This window comes from Suricata suricatta, chromosome 14 (assembly GCF_006229205.1).
Source record: "Suricata suricatta isolate VVHF042 chromosome 14, meerkat_22Aug2017_6uvM2_HiC, whole genome shotgun sequence".
NCBI classification, from domain to species: domain Eukaryota; kingdom Metazoa; phylum Chordata; class Mammalia; order Carnivora; family Herpestidae; genus Suricata; species Suricata suricatta.
Window position 1 is genome coordinate 78,963,623 of NC_043713.1, and position 21,214 is coordinate 78,984,836.

General features: G+C 53.5%; 1 protein-coding gene and 1 long non-coding RNA gene across 2 annotated transcripts in view; both read left to right on the forward strand.

The window, feature by feature from the left end:
* The first annotated feature begins 535 nt into the window (after positions 1 to 535).
* LOC115277540 lies at positions 536 to 1,578 on the forward strand. The gene is made up of 2 exons (XR_003902402.1): positions 536 to 647; positions 1,152 to 1,578. It is a non-coding gene; the product is annotated as an uncharacterized LOC115277540 (long non-coding RNA).
* A 5,278-nt stretch (positions 1,579 to 6,856) lies between these two features.
* Positions 6,857 to 21,214, forward strand: part of RBM19 (RNA binding motif protein 19) — a 114,587-nt gene continuing 100,229 nt past the window's right edge. The window contains exons 1-8 of the mRNA XM_029922255.1: positions 6,857 to 7,001; positions 10,848 to 11,030; positions 12,114 to 12,239; positions 12,427 to 12,465; positions 12,767 to 12,959; positions 13,617 to 13,852; positions 15,390 to 15,470; positions 19,025 to 19,103. Coding sequence (XP_029778115.1) covers positions 6,966 to 7,001; positions 10,848 to 11,030; positions 12,114 to 12,239; positions 12,427 to 12,465; positions 12,767 to 12,959; positions 13,617 to 13,852; positions 15,390 to 15,470; positions 19,025 to 19,103 — 973 coding nt within the window. The 5' untranslated portion in view covers positions 6,857 to 6,965. The remainder of the gene's footprint in view (positions 7,002 to 10,847; positions 11,031 to 12,113; positions 12,240 to 12,426; positions 12,466 to 12,766; positions 12,960 to 13,616; positions 13,853 to 15,389; positions 15,471 to 19,024; positions 19,104 to 21,214) is intronic.

A 21,214-nucleotide genomic window follows, 5' to 3' on the forward strand; every position in this document is an offset into this window, starting at 1 on the left:
TGTGCTGGTCATGATCCCTTCTCCTTCAACCGCTGCCCAACTGAGGCCGACCTGCAGGGACCCCATCACACAGGTCTTCCGCATCTGCCTTTCACTTGTCAGCCGGTTTCAGCCGGTGGGAAGCGGGAAACTGGGCAGTTAGATCTCCCCAGTGCCCAGTGTGACAGTGTCACCAGACAGTGGCTGTGTCTCCCTGTGCCCTCAGCTCCCTCTAAGGAGCCCTGGGCAGTGACCCCTCCCTCCTTTAGACCAGCAGAAGCAATGGCTGTATATTAGTTTCCTGTGGTTGCTGTAACAAATTGCCACAGATTTGATGATTTATTGTCTCAGGACGTTCTAGAGGCCAGAAATCAGAAATCAGGATCACGGGGTGGATTAAATTAAACGTCCATTGGGCCACTTGGCCTCTGTCGGCCCTGGGGGAGGATCCGTGCTTTCTCTCTTCCGGCTTCTCTCTTCCGGCTTCCGGCTTCTCTCTTCCGGCTTCTGGCTTCCGGCAGCTCAAGTAGTCTTTGGTTTGTGGCTGTGCAGTACGGTCTTCGCCAAGGTCATTTTGAAATCCCTCTCTGCTCCGTTTCACGTCACCTCCTTCCTCCCTCTTGTAAGAGCACACGTGACTGCATTCGGATCCACTTGGGAAATCCTGGGTAAACAACTCATCTTAATCGTAATCACACCTACACAGACACTCTTTTTTGGCCACTCCAGGCAACCACAGGCTGCAGGTGTTATGGTGTGCATGTCTAATGGCATGCCACTTCCCAGCTTGCCATGGATCCCACGTCACGGGTCCTGGTCCAGGGTCCCTCCCCAGGATTCTGGAGATGGCCTCTACATCGGAGTGGCTTCGAGACCACCGTGACCTTTCCTCTGCTTGCTAACCTGACCAGCACAGTGTCCTTGCCTTCCTTCCCAGACAGATAACCGTCTCTCTTGCTTGTCTTCATAGAGACACCGTGGGCCTTCTTTAATTTCCTCTGGGTTCATATCCATTTATTTATCCAGAAAAAAACTATAGCCAGGTGCTAAGTTTAGAAGAGTTCTTGGGCGAGGAGGCAGGCTTCTGTCTTCCTAATGGAACGAAAGCAGAAATAATATTCATCCATTATGACCAGGCCAGATTTGACCCACTATCTCTGCTGCTCTTGCAGGCCCCTGGGCTGCGTCCTAATCCTGGAAACTTCCAGCTTCTTTCCCTGCGCTGTACGAGTTTATACGTGATCCTCTCGCGCCCCCTGCTGGCCAGACTATGGAATTGCAGGCAGCCCTTCTAAACTTGGCCGCCCAAAGACCACTGAGTCCTGCACTGAGGAAAAGGACGAAGGGCGTGAAGGGTTATGGAACACCACCGGCATTTAGCACGGAGAGACAAAAACCTAAAACCGGTAAAGAGGAGCCTTCAAGCTTGACCCTGACCGTTCAAGGAGAGGCTTCTATGCTATATGCCGCAGTGAATAGGACTCAAGCTCTGATTTCTGGCCTCCCTCTTCCTGAGTGAGCTTGGTGGAGTCACTTCCCCTGTCTTTAGTTTTCTCATCTGTAAAATGGAGTTAATAAATGTACCCCATCACTGGGTTATTATGAGGTTTAAATGAGCCAGTTTAGGGGCATCTGGATGGCTCAGTCGGTTAAGCCTCTGACTCTGGGTTCAGGTCATGAACTCATGGTTTTGTGAGTTTGAGCCCTTAGCACAGAGCCTGCTTGGGATTCTCTTCCTTTCTCTCTGCCTCTCCCCAACTCACTCTCTCTCAAAAATAAATAAATAAACTTAAAGAAAAAAGGGCTCAGATCACACAAAGGCCCTGAGGCATGTGTTAGTGTCCTTGGGCTGCTGTAATAAATTACCGTAATGGAGGTGTGTGTGTGTTAGAATAACAGACAAATATCTGCTCACACTTCTGGAAACGCAGGTGTCAGCAGGGCCGTGTTCTCTCTGAAGTGCCTAGGGGAGGGTCCTCCTCACCTCTTCCAGCTTCTGGTGCTTGCTGGGAAGTCTTGGCTGGTGGCTGCCTCCCCCTAACCTCTGTCCCCCCGTCACAGAGTTCTCCCTGTGCCCACGGCTTCACGTGGCCTTGTAAGGACATCAAGTCCTCAGGGCGAAGGCTCACCCTACATCCAGGATGCCCTGGTCTCCAGATCCTTAATTCCATTTGTCAAGACCTAATTTTCATATAAGATCACACTCACAGGTTTCAAGGACTTCTAGATATTTTGGGGAGAGACGTAATTCAACTCTCAAGAGGTGAGGACAAGGTCTGCGCATTTGAGGAGCAGAAAGTGGCCAGTGTGAATGTAGCCGAGTGGGTGGGGCCCAGTGGTCAGTGGTTGGACCTCACAGGACTTTGAGGCCAGTCAGGAAATGAACTCCTTTTTCAAACAAGCCTTTTGATCCTCCGTGTATGCAACGGAGCCGTCTGCCCACAGTAAGCTAAAACTTAAGAAAAGACAGCGATTCTGGTCTTACCCCCAGACCATCCTGTCTCAGGCCTCCAGGCCAGGGTCAACAGGCCCTGGAATTGGGAGGCCCCAGAACCCAGGATAAGACCCCCTCAGGCTTATCTTCTTAGAACGGGTTCAGATTTTCCCCAGCCAGTCTGTTTGATGAATGATTTGTGATTCCCATGTGCTTCCAGGAGAATCTTTATGGTTCACTGCCAAAAGCAAGAAGGGCCCCTGCATCGCCAATATGGGGCTCCCAGCAGGGCCAAGGGGGGGCGCAGTGAGGGGAGAGGCTCAGCTGCCGCCTGTCACAGGTGAGCCACCTGATGTCCACACAGGTGTGGCTCGCACCTGGTCTCCTGACTCAAGTTACAATGGCCTCGTGCATCCCTCAAGGTTCCTCTGCAGGTGCCTGGAAATAGGAGGCTGTTTTTCTGGAGAGGGGGGTTCTGGGGTGATGGGCGGTGAATGGCAGAGGCCACATGGAAGGCGTCAGGTGGTGACATACAGGGTGACAGTCTCCAGAACCTCCTTTCCCGCCCTTACTTCCTGACCCCAGGGAGTGGCCACAGGTGAGCAGGAGCAAGAGGCTCCCAGCTTGAACCTGGCCTTGGTGCTACTCTGTGATCTTGAGCTAGTGTTTCCTGCTTTGGGGGCCTCAGTGTCCCTGGTGTCAATGGATAGGAAGGCAGTTGCCCAGGACTTATGTACCCCTGTGCAAACTAAGATCAACTGCCTCTAAGCCTTTCTATATATTGGCACATTTTCTATAAACCCCGTGGGTGATTTATAAACGATGAAGGGGAAACCTTTCCAGCGGGGGAGGCTGGCAGACAGCCCTGACCCTGCTCGTGACCGTTCCCATCACCCACTTTGCAACAGATTGACAGCATGACCCAAATCCCATCATGGGGGAACGTGAGTGAAACCTATCCTTTGGGACAGTCTGCAACACGACTGGCCTGCAGCCTTCGAAACCATCAGGGGCACGAAAGGGGAAGAAAGGCTGGTGAAATCTTGCAGATTAAAAGGCTAACGCGATGTGACAAGGGATTGCAACGTGTAATCTTGGGCTGAATCGCGGACCAGGAAACAAAATATGGTGATTGAGACACTTGTTGAAATTTGAATACACACTCTTAGAGAAAAAGTATGATACCAATATCAAACATCCTGAATTTGATGATTGTACGCATCGGGTATAGTGGAAGAGTTTCAGGGGGAAGGACCATGATGATCAGAAATGGTTTTGTAATAACAATAATATATATATAGAGAGAGGTAAGTCAAATGAGGTGAATGTTAACACTCAGCAAGCCTGGTGAGGATATGTGGGTGTTGACCGCACTATTTCAATAAAACATAGTTTAAATTATACTGAAAATATACATTCAGGTATTCCCAAATGCTGCCTTTTATACAGCTGATCATGTTTATTTTCACTTCACCCGGGGCGCTACCATTACCTGATTTTATAGAAAAGAAAACAGGCTCAGGGATTAGCACTTTGCTGGGGACCACCAAGCCAGGATGTGGGATCTGAGCCCGGGGCCACCCTCTGGCTGAGTCTGCTGGCTTTGCCCCTTCTCTGCAGCACCTGCCGTGCTCACCCCCTCCCCCCTCCCCCCTCCCCCCCCAGGGCCTGGCCATGCTGTTCCATGTTGCTCCCTCTGCTAGAAAGTACTCTTCCCTCCCCACTCCCTCTCACACACTTCAGGTCACCCCCAGGAGGTCTTCTGAGACACCCCAGCCTCAATCACGCCCCTGGGGACCACACCCTAATTCTCAGAGTGCTCACTGCACTTGAAACTCGTTGTCTAATCTGGGTTCCCCCACCAGCACAGGGACGGAAGACTTATTAACTGCTGTAGCCCCGGTTCCTAAACAAAAGTCACTCGCATATTTGCTGGCTTGCATTAAACCAACAGGTGTCAGCATCCCCAGAAAAGCAGTCGTTGGAAGAAACAGAGGAACGCTTGGAACAGAAATAAGACCCTCAGGGAAAAAACTGAGGACATCCGAGCAAAGCATGGACGCGAGATAGTAACAACGCATCAACATCGGTTCGATCGTGAGCCTCGGAACGTGGGTGCAGGGTGTGTAGGGATTCTGTAATGATCTCATGACTTTTCTGTAAATCTAGAGTGATTCTAAAACTAAGCGTTTATTACATCTTTCTTAAGGACATTTTGAAAAGGAAAAGGATTTGAGAGTTCGATATTTACAGATGTGGAATAATGGCTAAGGTGTATTCGAAGGGGCAAAAAACAAGGTGCTTCTACACAGCAGCGCTATGGTCCATTTGTCATGACTGAACCAGTGTCAACACAAGATTATTAACTCCCGTGCATGCTTTGTTTGGATGTCCTCAGCCTTTCTCTGTTTCTGTCCCAGGATCCCATATTACATTTAGTTGTCCTGTCTCCCCAGGCTCCTCCTGGCTGGGATGGCTTCTCAGACTTCTGTGTTTTTGATGACCTTGACAGTTTTGAGGAGTCCCGATCAGGGATTTTTTGGCGATGTACCCCACTTGGGGGTTATCTGATGTCTTCTCATAATTAGATTCTTCATGTGGATGAAATCAAGACTCCAATTTCCTCTCCTCTCTCTATCCTGCCTCTACCAAGCCCTTCCAAGTCCTTCCCATGGCCTTTTCCTCCTGGAAAGGTAACTTCCTCACGATCCAGACACAACTCCCCACAGTTCCCAGTGAAGGCAGCTTCGGGTAGAGCTGGTTTAGACCTGCCTGATTGTTAATCCTTGGGTGCGATCAGAGAGGCCCCGGATTATATTTGCTGGGAGAGAAAAGGAGGCAAGAGACAAACCGACAAGGAAGGAGAGCAAGAAGATTAATAATAATGTTACAATGTGGCTGTTTATTAAATGCTCCGGGAGATACAATACAACCCAGGAGCCATCCCTTGGTCCCGCACATGTGGCGACCATATTTTCCTGGCTCAGCGCTGGGACACACAGATTGGCAAAGAGCATTCCATTTCTTTTAATACCTTTGAAAGACCTTCTGATTTGTGAATTTCTTTAGGGAAGGTTATGTTTAGTTGCACATTTTAATAAAGGCCGTTCATGAAAATAATAAAATAAAAGTACATGAAGGCAGAACTGGCAGGGCCGCCCACACTTGCCCCCTCATAAGAGGCTAATATCCCGGAGCTGCGTTATAAAGCCTGCTCCAGCCCCTCCTGGCCAGGGTCTCCGTGTGCAGAAACAACCCCCTAATTGTCATTTAATTAAAGAGCACTTTCATGAATATCAATATCTGCTGAGTAAACAAATGACCTCAAAACACAGTGACCCCTTAAATCATCCACTCTAGGCGTGTGAGGGTACGTTTTTACATGTGTATGCTTTCCTCGAACAGACTGCAAAAGGTGGAGAGCATGAAATTCAATCTTCTAAGTAACCCTCTACACAAACCAAAGAAATCATATGTCGGGGGTTGAATAGTGTCCCCCAAAGAGATACACTCCCATGTTCTAAACCCTGGAACCTACCAATGTGAACTTAGTTGGATAAGGGTCCTTGCAGATAGAAAGGGAAGGATCTTGAGATGAGGTCATCCTGGATTTGAGAGGTGATCTAAGCCCAGTAAGAGAAAGGAGAGGGGAGTGGATTTGACACAGAGGCACAAGGAGAAGGCACTGTCAACAGGAAGCAGAGACTGGAGGGATGCAGTCACAAGTCAAGGGCCACTGGGAGCTGGACCAGGCAAGGAAGGATCTTCCCCTAGAGACTAGCAGGAGGGTGCAGCCCTGTCCACACCTTGATGTGGGGTTTCTTGCCTCCAGAACTGTGAAGGAGTACATTTCTGTTAAGTCAGTAGATTTCTGGTAATGTTACAGCACCTGCAGGAATCCAATGAACCTCAAAATCCTAGCTCTTACGACTACTTAATACTATTTAATATGTAACAACTCTGGGGCTTTGAGCGAACTGCCTTCATCTGGTTCCCAGTTGACCTGCTCGCAAAACAGGTGTTTATTTCCAATGAACACATCCTAACATTTACAAGTGATGCTCACATAGACACATGTGCCTGGCAGCCTTTCTGACCCTCAGTTTTCCCTATCTCTGAACGGGAGGCAAGCACCCCTAATCCTTACACCCCTCCCCCGCTTCTTGGAGCCGTTTTAGGACTCAATAGTAGAAGAAAATACATAAGGAGGCGAAAACGACTTCCCAATGTTCCTTGTCACTCAAACACGCAGACCCCGGGCAACTAGCGCCCCCTGCCGCCTGCGCTGTTTCATTAGTTTCTACCAGGGCGCCCAAACAGTCTGCGCCTGCGCAGAATGCAAGCGCTCAGGCCCGCCCCTTGAGGGGTGTGACTTCCTTGGGTCCCTCCGGTTCGGCCACGCCTGCTTCCGGAGAGGGCGGGCTTACGTCTGAAACACGTGACCTTGTTCCGGCTCGCCCAAGATGGCGGCCCCCAGAGCGGGAGCGTGAAAGTTGTCAGTGAAAGGAACTGTCCGCCCGCGCTGGAATCGAAACAGTGGGGACCGTGCGCCATGTCGCGACTGATCGTGAAGAACCTCCCAAATGGGGTGAGTGCAGAGCCTGGACTTGAGAATCTGAAACTGGGAGCAGCCAGGAGTTGGGGGCGAGGAAGAAGGTGGCTGGAGAGAATTGAGGGGCTTCGGCCCTGGGTCAGGACTTAGGACGTGTTCGAAACCCACGGGGGCGGGACCCGTGGCAAACCCCCCATTTGACAGTTGGCAGAGGGGGATAGCGAGCGCTCGAGGTTCCACAGCTCCGAGGGTACCTGCCTTCCATCCCGACAACTTTTCCTTGGGGAGATGCTAACACCCCACGTGTGCCGAATGCTCTCTCCCACAACCCCTCTGGTCCGATCGCGTTTTCTGGTTGACTTGTTGACTGGGTCGGACCCTGCACTCGTATTCGTCTCCCATCCAGGAAACTGTGGGCGAGGCACATGGAGAGTTTTAGGTTAAGGACTTACGTGCGTTAGAATCCTGACTCCCACCTTTAAGGCCGGTGGGCGAAATGTAAGGAAACTGAGTGTGAAGGTCTTTAAACTGTTTCTCCAGTAAGTAGGGAAGGGTGAGCCAGTCATACTTGTCTCCCTGTAAAGAGCCCAGCACAGAACCTGGCACGTGGTAGGCATTCAGTAAAAACATGTGGAAGGAAGCAATAGCTAGCTGGACGAATGCGGTGTCAGATGACTGGGGGCAGTGCCCCCCGGGGTTCATTCTTACCTATTCTACTTTAACTTTCCTTGGGGTGAAGAGCCCTCACACCACTGGGGGGGGCCTGTAAGCTGGTTCCCAAAATACGAAACGAGGCTTCAGACGGGATGAGAGGGCTTCTGTACTCTTCACTCGGACTCCTCGGGAACTTTTCTCTTTAGAAAGAGTGACAACATAAAGTCATTCCTGCTTTATTGTGTGTGTGTTTAACTTTTCCCCCCCAGCAGTTGTGGGGGGGACCTATGACAGGATTTTAAGAATTCAAAAGGTACAAATAAAAAAAGAATTCAAACAGTCCAACGGCGTAAGAAATGAGAAGCAAAATCTTTTGCTCCGTCCTACCTCAGTCTTTCTCTCCAGGAGGAACCGCCTTCAATGGTTTGTTTTTAGGACTCCTCGCTGGTATTTCTTCATGTCTAAATAGTGTGCTCTCTCTCCCATTTTGTGGTCTGTTTACCTCAGTGACCATCTGCTCACCCTCCCCTCAGCAAGAGGAGGGATCCCGACCATCTATCTGTTCTTCCCTCCCAGTCCGTTATATTATTATTTTTAATTCTTGCATTGTTTACGCTAAAGAGTAAACCTTCAGAGTACATGGTGATCCATGCATCTGCTTTAGATAGTGTCTCTTGGTGCCTCGCTTTGATGGATGAGGAGTTTAGCACGGCTACCCTGTCTTCCCCTCCCAGTTCCGTCTCATTGGGCCTCTTCTCTCATTGGACTGACTCCGTTACCATTGCTTGTCTTGTCTCTTGAACGGAAGAATCCACAAAAACCAGTAATAGTAGTGGCTGACATTTTGAGAGCTTACTGCCTCCCAGGCATGGGACCAGTTGCTTTCGGCAAAGTAACTCATTTATTCCTCAGCAGAACCCTGTTACGCCCATTTTAAAGGTGAAGAAACTGAAATACAGCAAAGGAGAGGTTGCACACAGCCGGTAATTTAAGGAGCAGGGATTGAATCGAGCAGTCTGCTTCTAGAATGTGCATTCCTGACCCCTACATCATTCTATCTCTCTTTGTGTGATCGCATGCACTTTTCTTAACTCTTTTCCAACACATATGTAGTAGTGAGTGCTTGTTATGTTGCTGACATTGTAGATAGTGGGAGATAAAATTCAATCCCTGACTTTTTTTTTTAAATGTTTTTATTTTTATCATTGAGACAGAAACAGAGCATGAGCAGGGGAGGGGCAGAGAGAGAAGGAGACACAGAACCTGAAGCAGGCTCCAGGCTCTGTGCTGTCAGCACAGAGCCTGATGCGGGGCTCGAACCCACTGTGAGATCATGACCTGAGCTGAAGTCGGATGCTCAACCGACTGAGCCCCCTGGGCGCCCCAAGTCCCTGCCTTTGTAGCATGAGTAGTCTAGCAGAGGAGATCAGGCGCCCAGTCACTGTGACATAAGGTGCAGGGATTGAAGTATGACCCTGTGCTGTGTGGGGACAGACAGCTTGGTTCCCTGACCCCCACTGAGGAGTCCAGGAGAGGCCTCCTGGGGGAGTTGGCCAACTTGAGAATGAGGAGTCAGCCAGGGCCTGCTGGGAAGATTGCGCCCACAGGAGACGCCAGGAAAACCTCAGAGGCGAGAATCAGGGAAGGCTGCAGGGAGTTCGGCAAGAGGTGGTGCTGGCACGGTGGGTCAGGTTGCCGAGAATCTCATGTTTTGCCTTAGCTCCTTCTTCATGAGCCCTCAGCATCAGAGAGTCGCCAGGAGGAATGGTGGGGTCAGACTTGAGTGTGGCTGCTCCCGGGAAATGGGGGAGATGAGTTCACTGCCTTTTATTTTATCTGAGCTGAGTCACAGGCCTCGATTTTGTAGACCTTGGGTAGATCATTGATCCTCTGCGAGTTTCACTTTCTCCTCTATAAGCTGTGGATAATCCTAATGCATGGGGTGATATGATTTTCATGCTTAGAGTTATTATGAACCTGCCTCAGAAAATGTGTTTTTCCTTACTGCTGGGCTGCCAAGGCCTCCAGTGTTTTAATTTTAGTCCTTGTTTTGGCTGTTAGTGGGGTTCTTGGTGTCCCCACTACCCCCCCCCCCCCCACACAGCTCTCCCAATCACTGCTTAAAAAACTCACTGAGCTGGGTGGGTAGCCTGGCTGGAGTGAGGACAGGGCCAGGAGCCAATTTCCATAGTGCGGGGCCCCTTTGACCAAATAGTAAGAATAGTAATGAATTGGTTTTCTATTGCTCCTGTAAGAAATTACCACAAATTTAGTGACCTAAACCACACACAGTGATAACCTTACAGTTTGGGAGGGCAGAAGTCCTTTTTTTCTTTTAAATTGTATTCTTATTTATTTTGGAGAGAGTGTGCGCATGTGGGGGAGAGGCAGAGATAGAGGGGGAGAGAGAATCCCAAGCAGGCCCTGCAACATCAGCACAGAGTCCGACGTGGGGCTCAAACCCACAAACCGTGAGATCCCAGCCTGAGCCGGTCAGACACTTAACCGACCGTGCCCCCCAGGCGCTGAGATCCTAACATCAGGGTGTTGGTGGGGCTGTATTCCTTCGGAGACTCTAGCGGATAATTGGTTTCCTTAAGCTTCTCCAGGCTGCCTGCTCTCCGGGGCCTTGGGCCACCTCCGGAATGGTCAAAGCCAGCAGCGTGACATCTTGCAGTCTCTTTCTGTCTCTGGCATCCTGTCACCTTTTCCAGCCCTGACCCTCCTGTCTCCCTTGTATTGTGGGACACGGACATCAGATCCGCCCAGATACTCCGGGAGAACTTCCCTGTCTCAAGACCCTTAATGTCATCTGCTCTGTGAAAGGCCTTTGCCATGTCCGGTCACATACTCACGGGGCCCAGGGGTTAGGATGTGGACATCTTTCGTGGGACTGACTCCATTGTTCCTCTGCTGCGGTGAGCAGACACGTGTAACCTACCGTGTTCGTTTGTTCGTGCGCTTGTCCTGACAGGCCGGTGTCGGGGTTGGCACGGGGCGGCCACAGTGCTGGCCTCCCATTGTGCTCGCTCTCTTTCTCCTGACGAGCCCCTGGGTTAGGACGATTTCCTCATTGGTGGAGCGGGCGAGAGAGTCAGTGGTCCGGCCGGGGCGCACTCGGCCCCTGCCCGCTCTGTGTTCGCCCTCAGGGGATCCCAGGGCCTCCCATCGTCGCCTGGGCTCCGAGCACTCCCCTGCTCCTCCCTCACGGTGCCCCGTCTGTCCCAGATGAAGGAGGAGCGTTTCCGGCAGCTCTTTGCCTCCTTCGGCAACCTAACCGACTGCAGCCTGAAGTTCACCAAGGACGGCAAGTTCCGGAAGTTCGGCTTCATCGGCTTCAGATCGGAGGAAGAGGCCCGATCGGCGCTGAACCATTTCCACAAGAGTTTTATTGACACATCCCGGATCACGGTGAGTTGCTTCTGCCCGCCCGTCGAAACTGACCCCACCTGATCCTCCCTCCCCCTCTGCTCCAGCCTGGAGCCTGGCTGCTTTCAGACCATGCTGTCTCGGGTCCACCCCACTGGTTCTCAGACTTCCGGAACCTTCCATGCGTCGGATCCCCCATAGTTTCTGCCTCAGCGCGGGGGCAGGGTGGGACCCAAGGCTGCGCGTGTCTAACAGCTCACAGATGCTGCCACTGAAAGGACTTTGACAGGAGTGCGCTGAGGGCGAGGTGTTGGCCCAGGCTTGATCTGAGCACGTGTGGGCTTCTGAGCGGTCGCCCCCTCCCTCCCGTCTCATGGCCCCGGAGCTGTCCTCGGAGGCCAGCCGAGCTCGCCCCACAGTAATTGCAGTGATCCGGGAAGCTGTTAGCTTGGCCTTGACACCCCGTGTCAGCCCCCCTGGGGGCTGAGAACTTGGGCTCCAGAGCCAACCCCTGTGCCATTAAAAATCTGTGCATAACTTTTGACTCCTCCCAAATCTGACTGCTCATAGCCCACCGTTGACCTGGAGCCTTACTGACGGTTATATGTATTAGGTACTGTAATCTACAATAAAATAAGCTTAAAAAAAACACGTTAAGGAAATCGTGAGAGAAAAGACATTCACGATGCTGTGCCGTATTTAGCAGAAACAATCTGCACACAAGGGCACCCGCATGGTTCCCCCTCGTATTGTCCCGGGGCAGCTGTGGTCCCCGCTGGCCCTTGGCTTGTCCTCCCCAAAGTCGTCACAGTTGCCACACTTACCCCAAGTGCACGCGCCAGGCAGTCCCCCGAGCCTCCAGACAAGCAGGCGGGAGCGACCACTGACCTCCCCGCTTTGAGGATCGGAACAGATACACAGCTGTGGCCTTCGGCCAGGGTGACCGGGCAGGAGTGGAGGCGGGAACTCGGGCTTGTTGTTCAAGGGTCAGTTGCGGTTTGCTTCAGCCGACTCGGCCAGCAAGCAACAGCCACCTTTGTGAAAAGGCCCAGCCCCCAGTGATGAAGGCGGGCGCCCAGGCTGGGCAGGCGGTAGTGTCCCCCTCACCCTCTGTCTCCCACGCAGGTGGAGTTCTGCAAGTCGTTCGGGGACCCGACGAAGCCCCGAGCCTGGAGCAGACACGCTCAGAAAACAAGCCAGTCCAAGAGCCCTTCAAAAGACAGAGACTCCGTCCCCACAGAACCTAAGAAAGTGCGTAGAAGGTCACTCCCACCCGCAGCCCCCGTGTCGGCCAGGGGCGGGCTGGGCAGTGGGAGCAGGAATGGCCAGATGCCCCCTGGCGGGTGGTTCCAGAAGCCGGGTGCTCCCCGGGCAATGCCTTCCGTCCCCCCTCTGCCCCCCATCGGTGACCCTCATCATCTGTGCCTTCTGTTTCCAGGACGACAAAATGAGAAAGGTGGCAGGTGAGCTGGAGAAGGTGAGCATCCTGTTGACCTTGAGCGTGGGTGCCCTGGCTGGTGCTGGGAGGGCCGAGGCAGGCTCGGGGTCAGCGGGGAGGTGGCCGGCAGGTGGAGGCGGGTCCCATCTTCCCTTGCCGCGTGTCTGTGGCCCCGTAGTGGTCTAGTCTGGGGAGGAGTGCCACCGGCTGACCCCAGGGTCCCCTGGAGGCCGGGACGTGAGCTTGGAGGATGCCCTCAGCATTCGGGGAGGTAGGCGGGTACGCCCCAGCTGAGGCTTCTCTGCCTCTTCCCCCGTGTCCCCGACTCCGGTGCCACCAGCTGAAGGAAGACACTGAGTTCCAGGAGTTCCTGTCAGTTCATCAGAAGCGGACGCAGACAGCCACCTGGGCGAACGATGCCGTGGACGCCGAGGCCCCGAAAGGGAAGGGCAGGCCTGCCAGCGACTACCTGAACTTCGACTCCGACTCAGGGCAGGAGAGTGACGAGGAGGGGGCTGGGGAGGACCCGGAAGGTAAGGGCCTCCGCCGTGGCCCCTCCCTGCCGGAGCGTGCGCCCGTCCTCAGCAGGGGCCCACAGCATCGCGCAGGGGGCGGATGGAGCGGGAACAGTCGCGATCCGGGGTGGCAGCTGCTGGGGTCATGGGTCAGGCAGCGTGTTTGCTTCAAGGCGGGAGAAGGAATTCCTGTGAATTTTATGCCTGGTAAAGCTTCTGGCTAAATGAGTCTGTGGGAGACAGCAGGGGAGGCACGGGAAGGGGGTCACTGGCCAAGGGAGGAGCGTGGCCAGGGCACAGGGCAGAGGGAAGCGTGGGAGCTCGAGGGGGCCCCCCGCGTGGTTCTGGGTGGCTGCAGGGGAGGAGGTGGGGCGTCCCAGGGGCAGCTGGAGACCGCTGCGAGGTCTGAGGCCAGAGTGAGGTCCTGTCTGTACTCGGAACAAAGCGGCAGGCGCAGTTGAAAGGGCAGGCTGACGAGGGCAGGGCTGGCCCAGGGAGGCGCGGGGCTCTCTGCCGACTGCGGCCCCGGGAGATATCTGAGCTCCCCACCTGTCACCCTGGTTAACGTCACGTGTCAGGCCGCTCCTGGTGGCACTGCTGTGCCCTCTCCCGCCCCAGGCCCCTGCTCTGCTCACTGCGGTCGCTGACTCCCTGCCTCCCCACTTTGCTTCACAGAGGATGGCAACCGCGAACCCAGGGCGGCCGTGCAGAAGGAGCTGTCGGACATGGATTACCTGAAATCCAAGATGGTGATGTCCGAGTCGCTGTCATCCTCAGAGGAGGAGGAGAGTGAAGATGAAGCCGTCAGCTGCGCGGACGGCAGTGAGGCCGAGGAAGAGGCCGCCCAGCCAAATGGCCCGGAGCCGGGTGCGCCGTCCGGGAACAAGATGCCGGGGGCGGCCAGAGCTGAGGTGTGTGCGTGAGGTGCAGGCTGGGGGCGGGCGGGTCTGCCCTGTCCCCACGCGTGCTCCCGGCAGCCCCTTCCCCGGCAGCGTGTATCACAAGGGAAGGACGGGTCTGGGGCTCGGCACTGCCACCACTTGCCGTGGGACCTCTAGAGCAGCCTCTTCTCCCCTTGAGTTACTTTTCTGTGGCGACACGGAGAGGTCGCCTGGCTCGCGGAGCCGAGGGGCGGGAGCGGATGGCACTTTATATCTGGGAGCGAGGCCCGCGCGTGCGAGCCGACAGCAGCAATGGGACTCATGGAGAGCTCGCTACATGCTGGGTACGACGTCTGCTTCGTCATTTGTCAGGGACCCTTAGGACAGCCTTCCGGGGAGTGGGGCGTGCCGGCTTCTTGTCCCGTTTTATAGGTGAGGAAACTGAGGCCCAGAGGAGGGAGGCGACTTGCCCAAGGTCACAGCTGGGAAGTCGTGGGGTTAGGACTCAGACCCAGGGCTGCTGGCCCTGAAGTCTACACTATAAACGTGGGTGCAACCTTCAGGGACAGCCACCTTGTCCCCCTCCAGGGCGTCCTCTCTGCTTCAGGGCCCGGTGGGTCGTGTTTGGGCCCCATGCCCTCTCCTCCCTATAGCCCACCTGGCTCCCTTCAAGGCTCCACACGTCCTCTCTTTTCTCTTTCCTTACCCCCCTCCCCTCTTCGTTTTCGGCCCTTTCCAATTGCACGCTCTGTCCTTTTCTCCTAACAGCATACAGTCTGGACCACATGTCGAGTATGGTGAAGTCAGAGAGCTGCGGGTTCAGATCCCAGCCCCGACACAGGGTGGCCTGGGACCCAGGGTCGGGGTGAGGTGCTTCTCGGGCTCTGATCCCCAGCTAAGATGACGCTCAGCATAGCAAGGGCCTCTGTGTCCAGTTTCCAAAAACTCCCGTGTGGGGGCTGTCCGGGCCCTCAAAACGTCAGAGTTCAGGCAGCTCCCCCTGTGGCCATGCAGTGTCACAGCCTCACCATCAAGCACCTGTTTCTGCCGCAAAACCAGAAGCACTCACTCCTGCTCCAAGGGGTGAAGGTTGACTATACCCGGCTGCATGTCGGCTCAGAGCAGATTTTCCTGGCACGTGACTTCAAGTCAGGCCAAGTTTTATTGCCTAGGAAATTAGAGAAAACTTACATTTTTCAGAGCTGTTTGGCCTCCAGAATCACAAGCAAGGTCCTAAACCCATAATCCTCTAAGGTTTTAAAGGTTCAGTCGGATCGCCACATCAGCAAAGTGCCTCGGCCAGTGTCGGGCACAGAGCAAGCCCTAAGTCAACGGTAGCGAGTGTCGCAGTCCCTGAAGGCTCATCGCAGGCTCTCTGCCCCTCCTTGTAGCCTGGAGCCCCTGTTAGCACACCCTCACCTCCACGGCAGGCGTGGTGGTTGTCAGCATCCCCTGGTTCCCCCTGGCAGGGGCCTCCCCGCGCTCACAGAGATGTCCGGATCTGCCGCCTCCGGCAGCCGTAGCCAGGAGCTCACTGTGGCCATTTCTGTTCTGTGCCGTCATTCAGGCAGACACACCAGCAGCCCAGAAGGAGCCCACCACCCCGCACACCGTGAAGCTGCGGGGAGCCCCGTTCAACGTCACGGAGGTGGGTGCCTGCAACGTGACAAGGGGAAGGAGCTCCTGGGAGAGCGGGGCTGGGGGTGAGGACGCCAGGACGCTCTGCTGCGCGGGGGCTGTAGGGTAGTCGAGGACTTGAACTGGAAGGAATTGGGGTCAGAAGGGCTAAGGAAGATCTCGGGCGTGGTCAGGGCCAGGAAACAGATGGCTGTGCAGAGACCGAGAAAGACCAGTTTCACCTGGTTACATGCGCTGGGGTGGGAGACACTGGTAAATGTTTGAGAAGGATAAATGGGTAAAGACTCAGGGCTGTGTGGTCCCTACGGTCTCTGTCGCAGCTGCCCGACATGAGAGGTGTGCGAATCGGCGCGGCTGTGCGCCAGTCAGACCGTACTGGCAACAGGCCGCCGGCCACGTTAGGCCTGCGTGCCGGGGTGTGCAGACTCTGGGTTCACACAGTGGAGAACTCTTTACATTTCCTCCTTTATAGAAATAACAGGAGTTTAAAGTAGGAGGTTTTTTTTTTTTTTAAATAGCTGAATAAAGAGAAGTAAAATTACTTAGAACTAGAATGAACTTATAAACTGTTCTTTAACTGAGTTGAGGGTGAGAGGAGTGCTAACCAGATAGGGAGCTGAGACGCAGGTGTACTTCCTGCAGGTGCATTTCCTGTAACGCTGCTTCCTGAGGGTGTACTTCTTGCAGGTGTACTTCCTGTAGGACTACTTCCTGTGGGTGTACTTCTTGTAGGGCTGCTTCCTGTAGGTGTACTTCCTGCAGGGCTACTTCCTGCGGGTGTACTTCCTATAGGGCTATTTCCTGCTGGTGTACTTCCTGTAGGACTGCTTCCTGCTGGTGTACTTCCTGAAGGGCTACTTCCTGCCGGTGTACTTGCTACAGGGCTACTTCCTGTGGATATACTTCCTGTAGGGGTACTTCCTGCAGGTCTCCTTCCTACAGGCATGATCTCTCCAGGTGTACTTCCTGTAGGTGTACTTCTTGCAGGTTTACTTCCTTCAGGTGTATTTCCTGCAGATCTACTTCCTGTAGGTGTGATCCCTACAGGTCTGCTTCTTCCAGGCACTCAAGTACCTCCTGTAGGTGTAATTACTAATTCTCCCAGGCAAAGTGGGCAACTTCTCACACCCACACACCCACCCACCCCCCCCACACACACACACGCCCATATCTCGCTCAGTGACAACCACTAATAAATTCTGAGCTGATCTTCTTAGACGTTTTTTTCTTAGTAATAAACGCTGACCTCTGTCTTCTAGTTTTGAAAAGTATTCCTATAGTAGAAATCATTTTTAAACTTCAAAGTATGTCAGCAATATTTTTGAATGCTGGGTATTTTGTAACACTTTGTTTTTGGTCCTAGAGAGGAAAAAAGTGACTATTTTTTTATGTCATTAGATTTGTAAAAAGATCTCTGATGTTTACTTAATTATTAAAGAAAATTTTTTATGTTTATTTATTGAGAGAGAGCAAGCAAGTCAGGGAGGGATTTAAAAGAATACTTACATAAGCGGAAAGCCATATGTTTTAGAAGGTAAAGATACTTATTCTTTCTTTTTAAATTTTTTTGGATGTTTATTTATTTTTAAGAGACAGAGCATGAGCAGGGGAAGGGCAGAGAGAGAAGGAGATGCAGCACAGAACCGGACGTGGGGCTCGAACCCATGAACCATGAGATCATGATCTGAGCTAAAGTCGGATGCCCAATTGACTGAGCCACCCAGTTTAGTTAGCCCTACGTAGCTGAGGTGTGGCGCATGGGAACAGTAGCATGTGTCTTTAAAAAGAGTGTCCTGGGGGCGCCTGGGTGGCTCAGTCGGTTAAGCGCCGACTTTGGCTCAGGTCATGATCTCATGTTGGTGGGTTCAAGCCCCGCATCAGGCTGTGTGCTAACTGCTAGGAGCCTGGAGCCTGCTTCAGATTCTGTGTCTCCTTCTTTCTCTGCTCCTCCCCCATTCCTGCTCCGTCACTCTCTTTTGAAATCAAATAAACATTAAAAAAATATTTAAAAAATAAATAGATAAAAAGAACGTCCCGATATGGAAACCCCCAGGAGGTACCATCACATAGAACATGCGACATACCGAGGAAGAGGTGTGAGCCGATGAATTGTTTTTTCCAGGAGATCAACCTTTTTCTGTTTTTTAAAAAATGATTTTAAATATTTATTTTGAGGAAGAGACCGCACAAGCAGGGAGGGACAGAGAGAGAGGGAGCAAGAGAGAATCCAAAGCAGGCCCTGTGTTGTTAGCGCAGAGCTCAGTGTGGGGCTCAGTCTCCGGGACTGTGAGATCATGGCCTGAGCTGAAATCGAGAGTTGGATACTTCACCAGGCGCTCCATACAGACGACGCACCTTCTAGCACATGCTAGATTTCTGAGCAGGCATGGAAAAACAAGGTAGAAGGGTTTTTGGGGGGGAGGGGCAGAGAATTTGATAATTTGACATTAAAAGAAATGGAGATAGTAACAGCAAAAATTCCTAATTCTATTGGTCCTCCAATCATTTTTTTCAAAAAAAAATTTTTTTTAATGATTTATTTATTTGAGGGAGAGGGAGATCGCGTGAGCACAGATCCCGACGCAGGGCTTGAACCCGCAAACTGCAAGATCATGACCTGAGCTGAAGCCGGATGCTCAACTGACTGAGCCACCCAGGCACTCTATTTTGTAGTGCCTTGATTTTAATGGTCACTTGGACCTTTTGAGCTTCTCTAATGGGCTTAAGCCAGTGCACAGATGAGAATGATTCCTTTTCTTTCATTTTTAATAAAAAGCCAATAAGAGTGAGCTGGGCATTGGAATTCAGGACCATTTTTGTTTTCTTGTTTTGCACTTTTTGGCATTTGCTACTCTAGTATATATCTGTGTACATCTTAAGAAAATGTGTTTGGGGTACCTGGCTCAGTTGGTTAAGTATCTGACTTCGGCTCAGGTCATGATCTGGCGGTTCATGCGTTTGGACCCCACATCAGGCTCTGTGCTGACAGCTTGGAGCCTGCTTTGGATTCTGTGTCTCCCCCCCCCTCCCCCGCCCCTCCTCTACTTGTACTCTTGTTTCTTTCTCTCTCTCTCAAAGATAAATAAAAATTTGGAAAGAAAGAGAAGAAAAGAAAATGTGTTTAAATCACCCTTAGTCCCAAACAGAAAGTTCAGAAAATTGGGGGCAGTCTACAACAGCCCTTTAAATTGTGTGTCACCTTCAGGAAGAAAGGGGAGCAAATATCCATGCACTGAGAAGTGACAGAAGCCAGAGTTAACCTCGAATATGGAAAAAGGAGAGAAAAAAACCCGAGATCAGAAACCACGCCTCAAAGTGCTGATTGGGATGTTCCCATTTTACAGATGTTTTTATACTTTTCACTCCCAATTTTTTTATCCCAAACTGTTTCTGAGATAGTTTTACGATGGAGAAAAGATACGTGTTGGGTAGAGGCGACAGAGAGGCCAAAGGGTGAGACACTGCAGGGACCGCTCTGAATTCAGAAATCTGGCCCGCGCTTCTTCATGGGCTTGCACGTCTGTTACTGGGTAGAGGAAGGAGGAAACGCTTTTCTTCTTACAGAGGAACGTCGTGGAATTCCTGGCCCCCCTGAGACCAGCGGCTATCCGCATAGTGAGAAATGCTCACGGGAACAAGACAGGTAAGGCGGCGCGGTGCGGGGGACAGGCAGTATCGACGGAGGCCCCGGGGCAGCCGCTGGGTTTGCTGTTTGCGGGGCCGTTCGCTGGAGGGACCAATGCGCTCAGGACCAGGGTCTGCCTCCCGCGGCCTTGCGAGTGGTCTTAACCTGCTCCTCCTCTCCCCCCTCCCCGCCACGTCAGCCCACACTTGCACTCATGGGCTCACCTGTTCCGTTGAAACAGATGTCCCTGGGCGCCTGGGGGGCTCAGTCAGTTGAGTGGCCGACTTCGACTTAGGTCATGATCTCATGGTTCGTGGGTTCCAGCCCCTCGTCAGGCTCTGGGCTGATGGTGCAGAGCCTGGAGCCTGCTTCAGGATCTGTGTCTCCTGCTCGCTCGCTCGCTCTCTCTCTCTCTCTCTCTCTCTGCCCCTCCCCTGCTTGTGCTCTGTTTCTCTCTCTCTCAAAAATACGTAGACATTAAAAAAAAAAAAGCAGATGTCCTTGGTCCTGGGGTTTGCTGGGCTGGGCCCACGGGCAGCACTGTTTAGTTGCTAAGAGTGTGTGGCGTTGCCCCTGTCCTGCCCTCCTCTGTGCCCCTTCCCAGTCCTGGGGGCTGGTCACCCTCTCGGCTTCAGAGGGGCAGGGAGCATGCTGGAAGCAAGGGCCCGAGCTTGGGGAGCCTCCTTGCTGGCCAGGCTGGGAGGCTGCAGGATATGGAGGAACAGCTCCGATGGCCTCCAGCCACGGGGCAGCCAGCCCTGGGCACGCAGCGCCTCGAGGCAAGAAGCCTGGCACGGGCGGAAGGCCCAGGAGCCGTGGGGCTGCCGTCTGGGGCGGAAAGGGCTCCTGCTTTGGGCGGTGGTCTCCTCATCTCTCCTCTCCGTCTCAGCACGAAGCCCTGCTCACCGGGCGATCCGCTCTGCCAGCCAGCCCTCCCTTCTCGCACAGCTCTCTGGGTGCTGTGGGGAACAGGGTGACGAGCATCCCCCAGGCGCAGATCCCGGCTGGGCCACTCACGAGCCCTGTGACCAGGGATGAGGGACTGTGCCTCGGTTTCCCCATCTGTGTAGTCAGGCGTCCTACGTCATTAGGTTGTATTCGCTCACTCAGTGAGTTTGTACACACACAGCATCTAAATGGTGCTGAATGCCTACTGCAGGCTCCCCAAGAGCTGCTCTTAACGGGGGGGGGGGGGGGGGGGGGGGGGCTGCTTTCACCGCACCTCAGAGACCCGACTGTGCGCAGGGGTGGCCCAAGGGAGCAGCGAGGGGCGAGTCAGAGCCATCAGGGCTGAGGAAAAACTATATTGGAGGCCCTGAACTAGAAGGAGCAGGCATGTGACCGTGATGCCTTTGACAAGTGGCAGAATGTCCCTGTAGAAGAGCTGGTGAGGACATGGAACCTGGCCCCCAGCCTGGGCTTGCTAATAACCGTGGACTTCAGCCTGGGTGCAGGACCCTGCCAGTGGCTTAAAGGATGGGGAGGCCACAGTTGGATATAGAACAGTCTCCTGGCTGGTGACAGAAGGGTCAGGGGACAGGGCCCACGAGGGGCAGTGGGCGGAGAGGGGGACCGTGCAGTCCTGGGAAGGATCAGCGGTGGGCGGGGACGTGGCGGGGGCGGGGAGGGTGTTTATGGGGACAGATGAGGAGCCTTTGGGAACAGAGGAAGGAGAATCTTGCGGGGCGGGGGATATATAGCCTTGTGATAGAGGCCCAGACCACGGGCTTTGGATGCGCTTATGGTGCTGCCATCTGGTAGCTCTGATATTCTGCTGCCTCACGGGGCTGAGACCCTGTGAGGTGGAGGATGTGAGGCCTCCCTTGCTCCAGGAAAGACTCCGGAGTCCTCCTGTGTGTGCCTGCTGGGGCCTCAGGCCCTCACGGACAGTTGTGGAGGCGGCCGTGCGGGCGCCGGGCCTCGGGCACGTGTCCGGAGAGGTCTGTGGGGCGGCCCCTGGTTTGGGTGGGGTGAGGCTGGAAGGGAGGTGAGGGCCTCCCGTGCTCTTGACTCCTGTGTCCCTGCAGGCCACGGGGCCTCCACACTCACTTCCTGCAGAGGGAAATTGGGCCTGGAGGTGGGGGGCTGGGAGAGGCTGCTGTGTTTTGGAGACTTGGCAGAAATCGGAG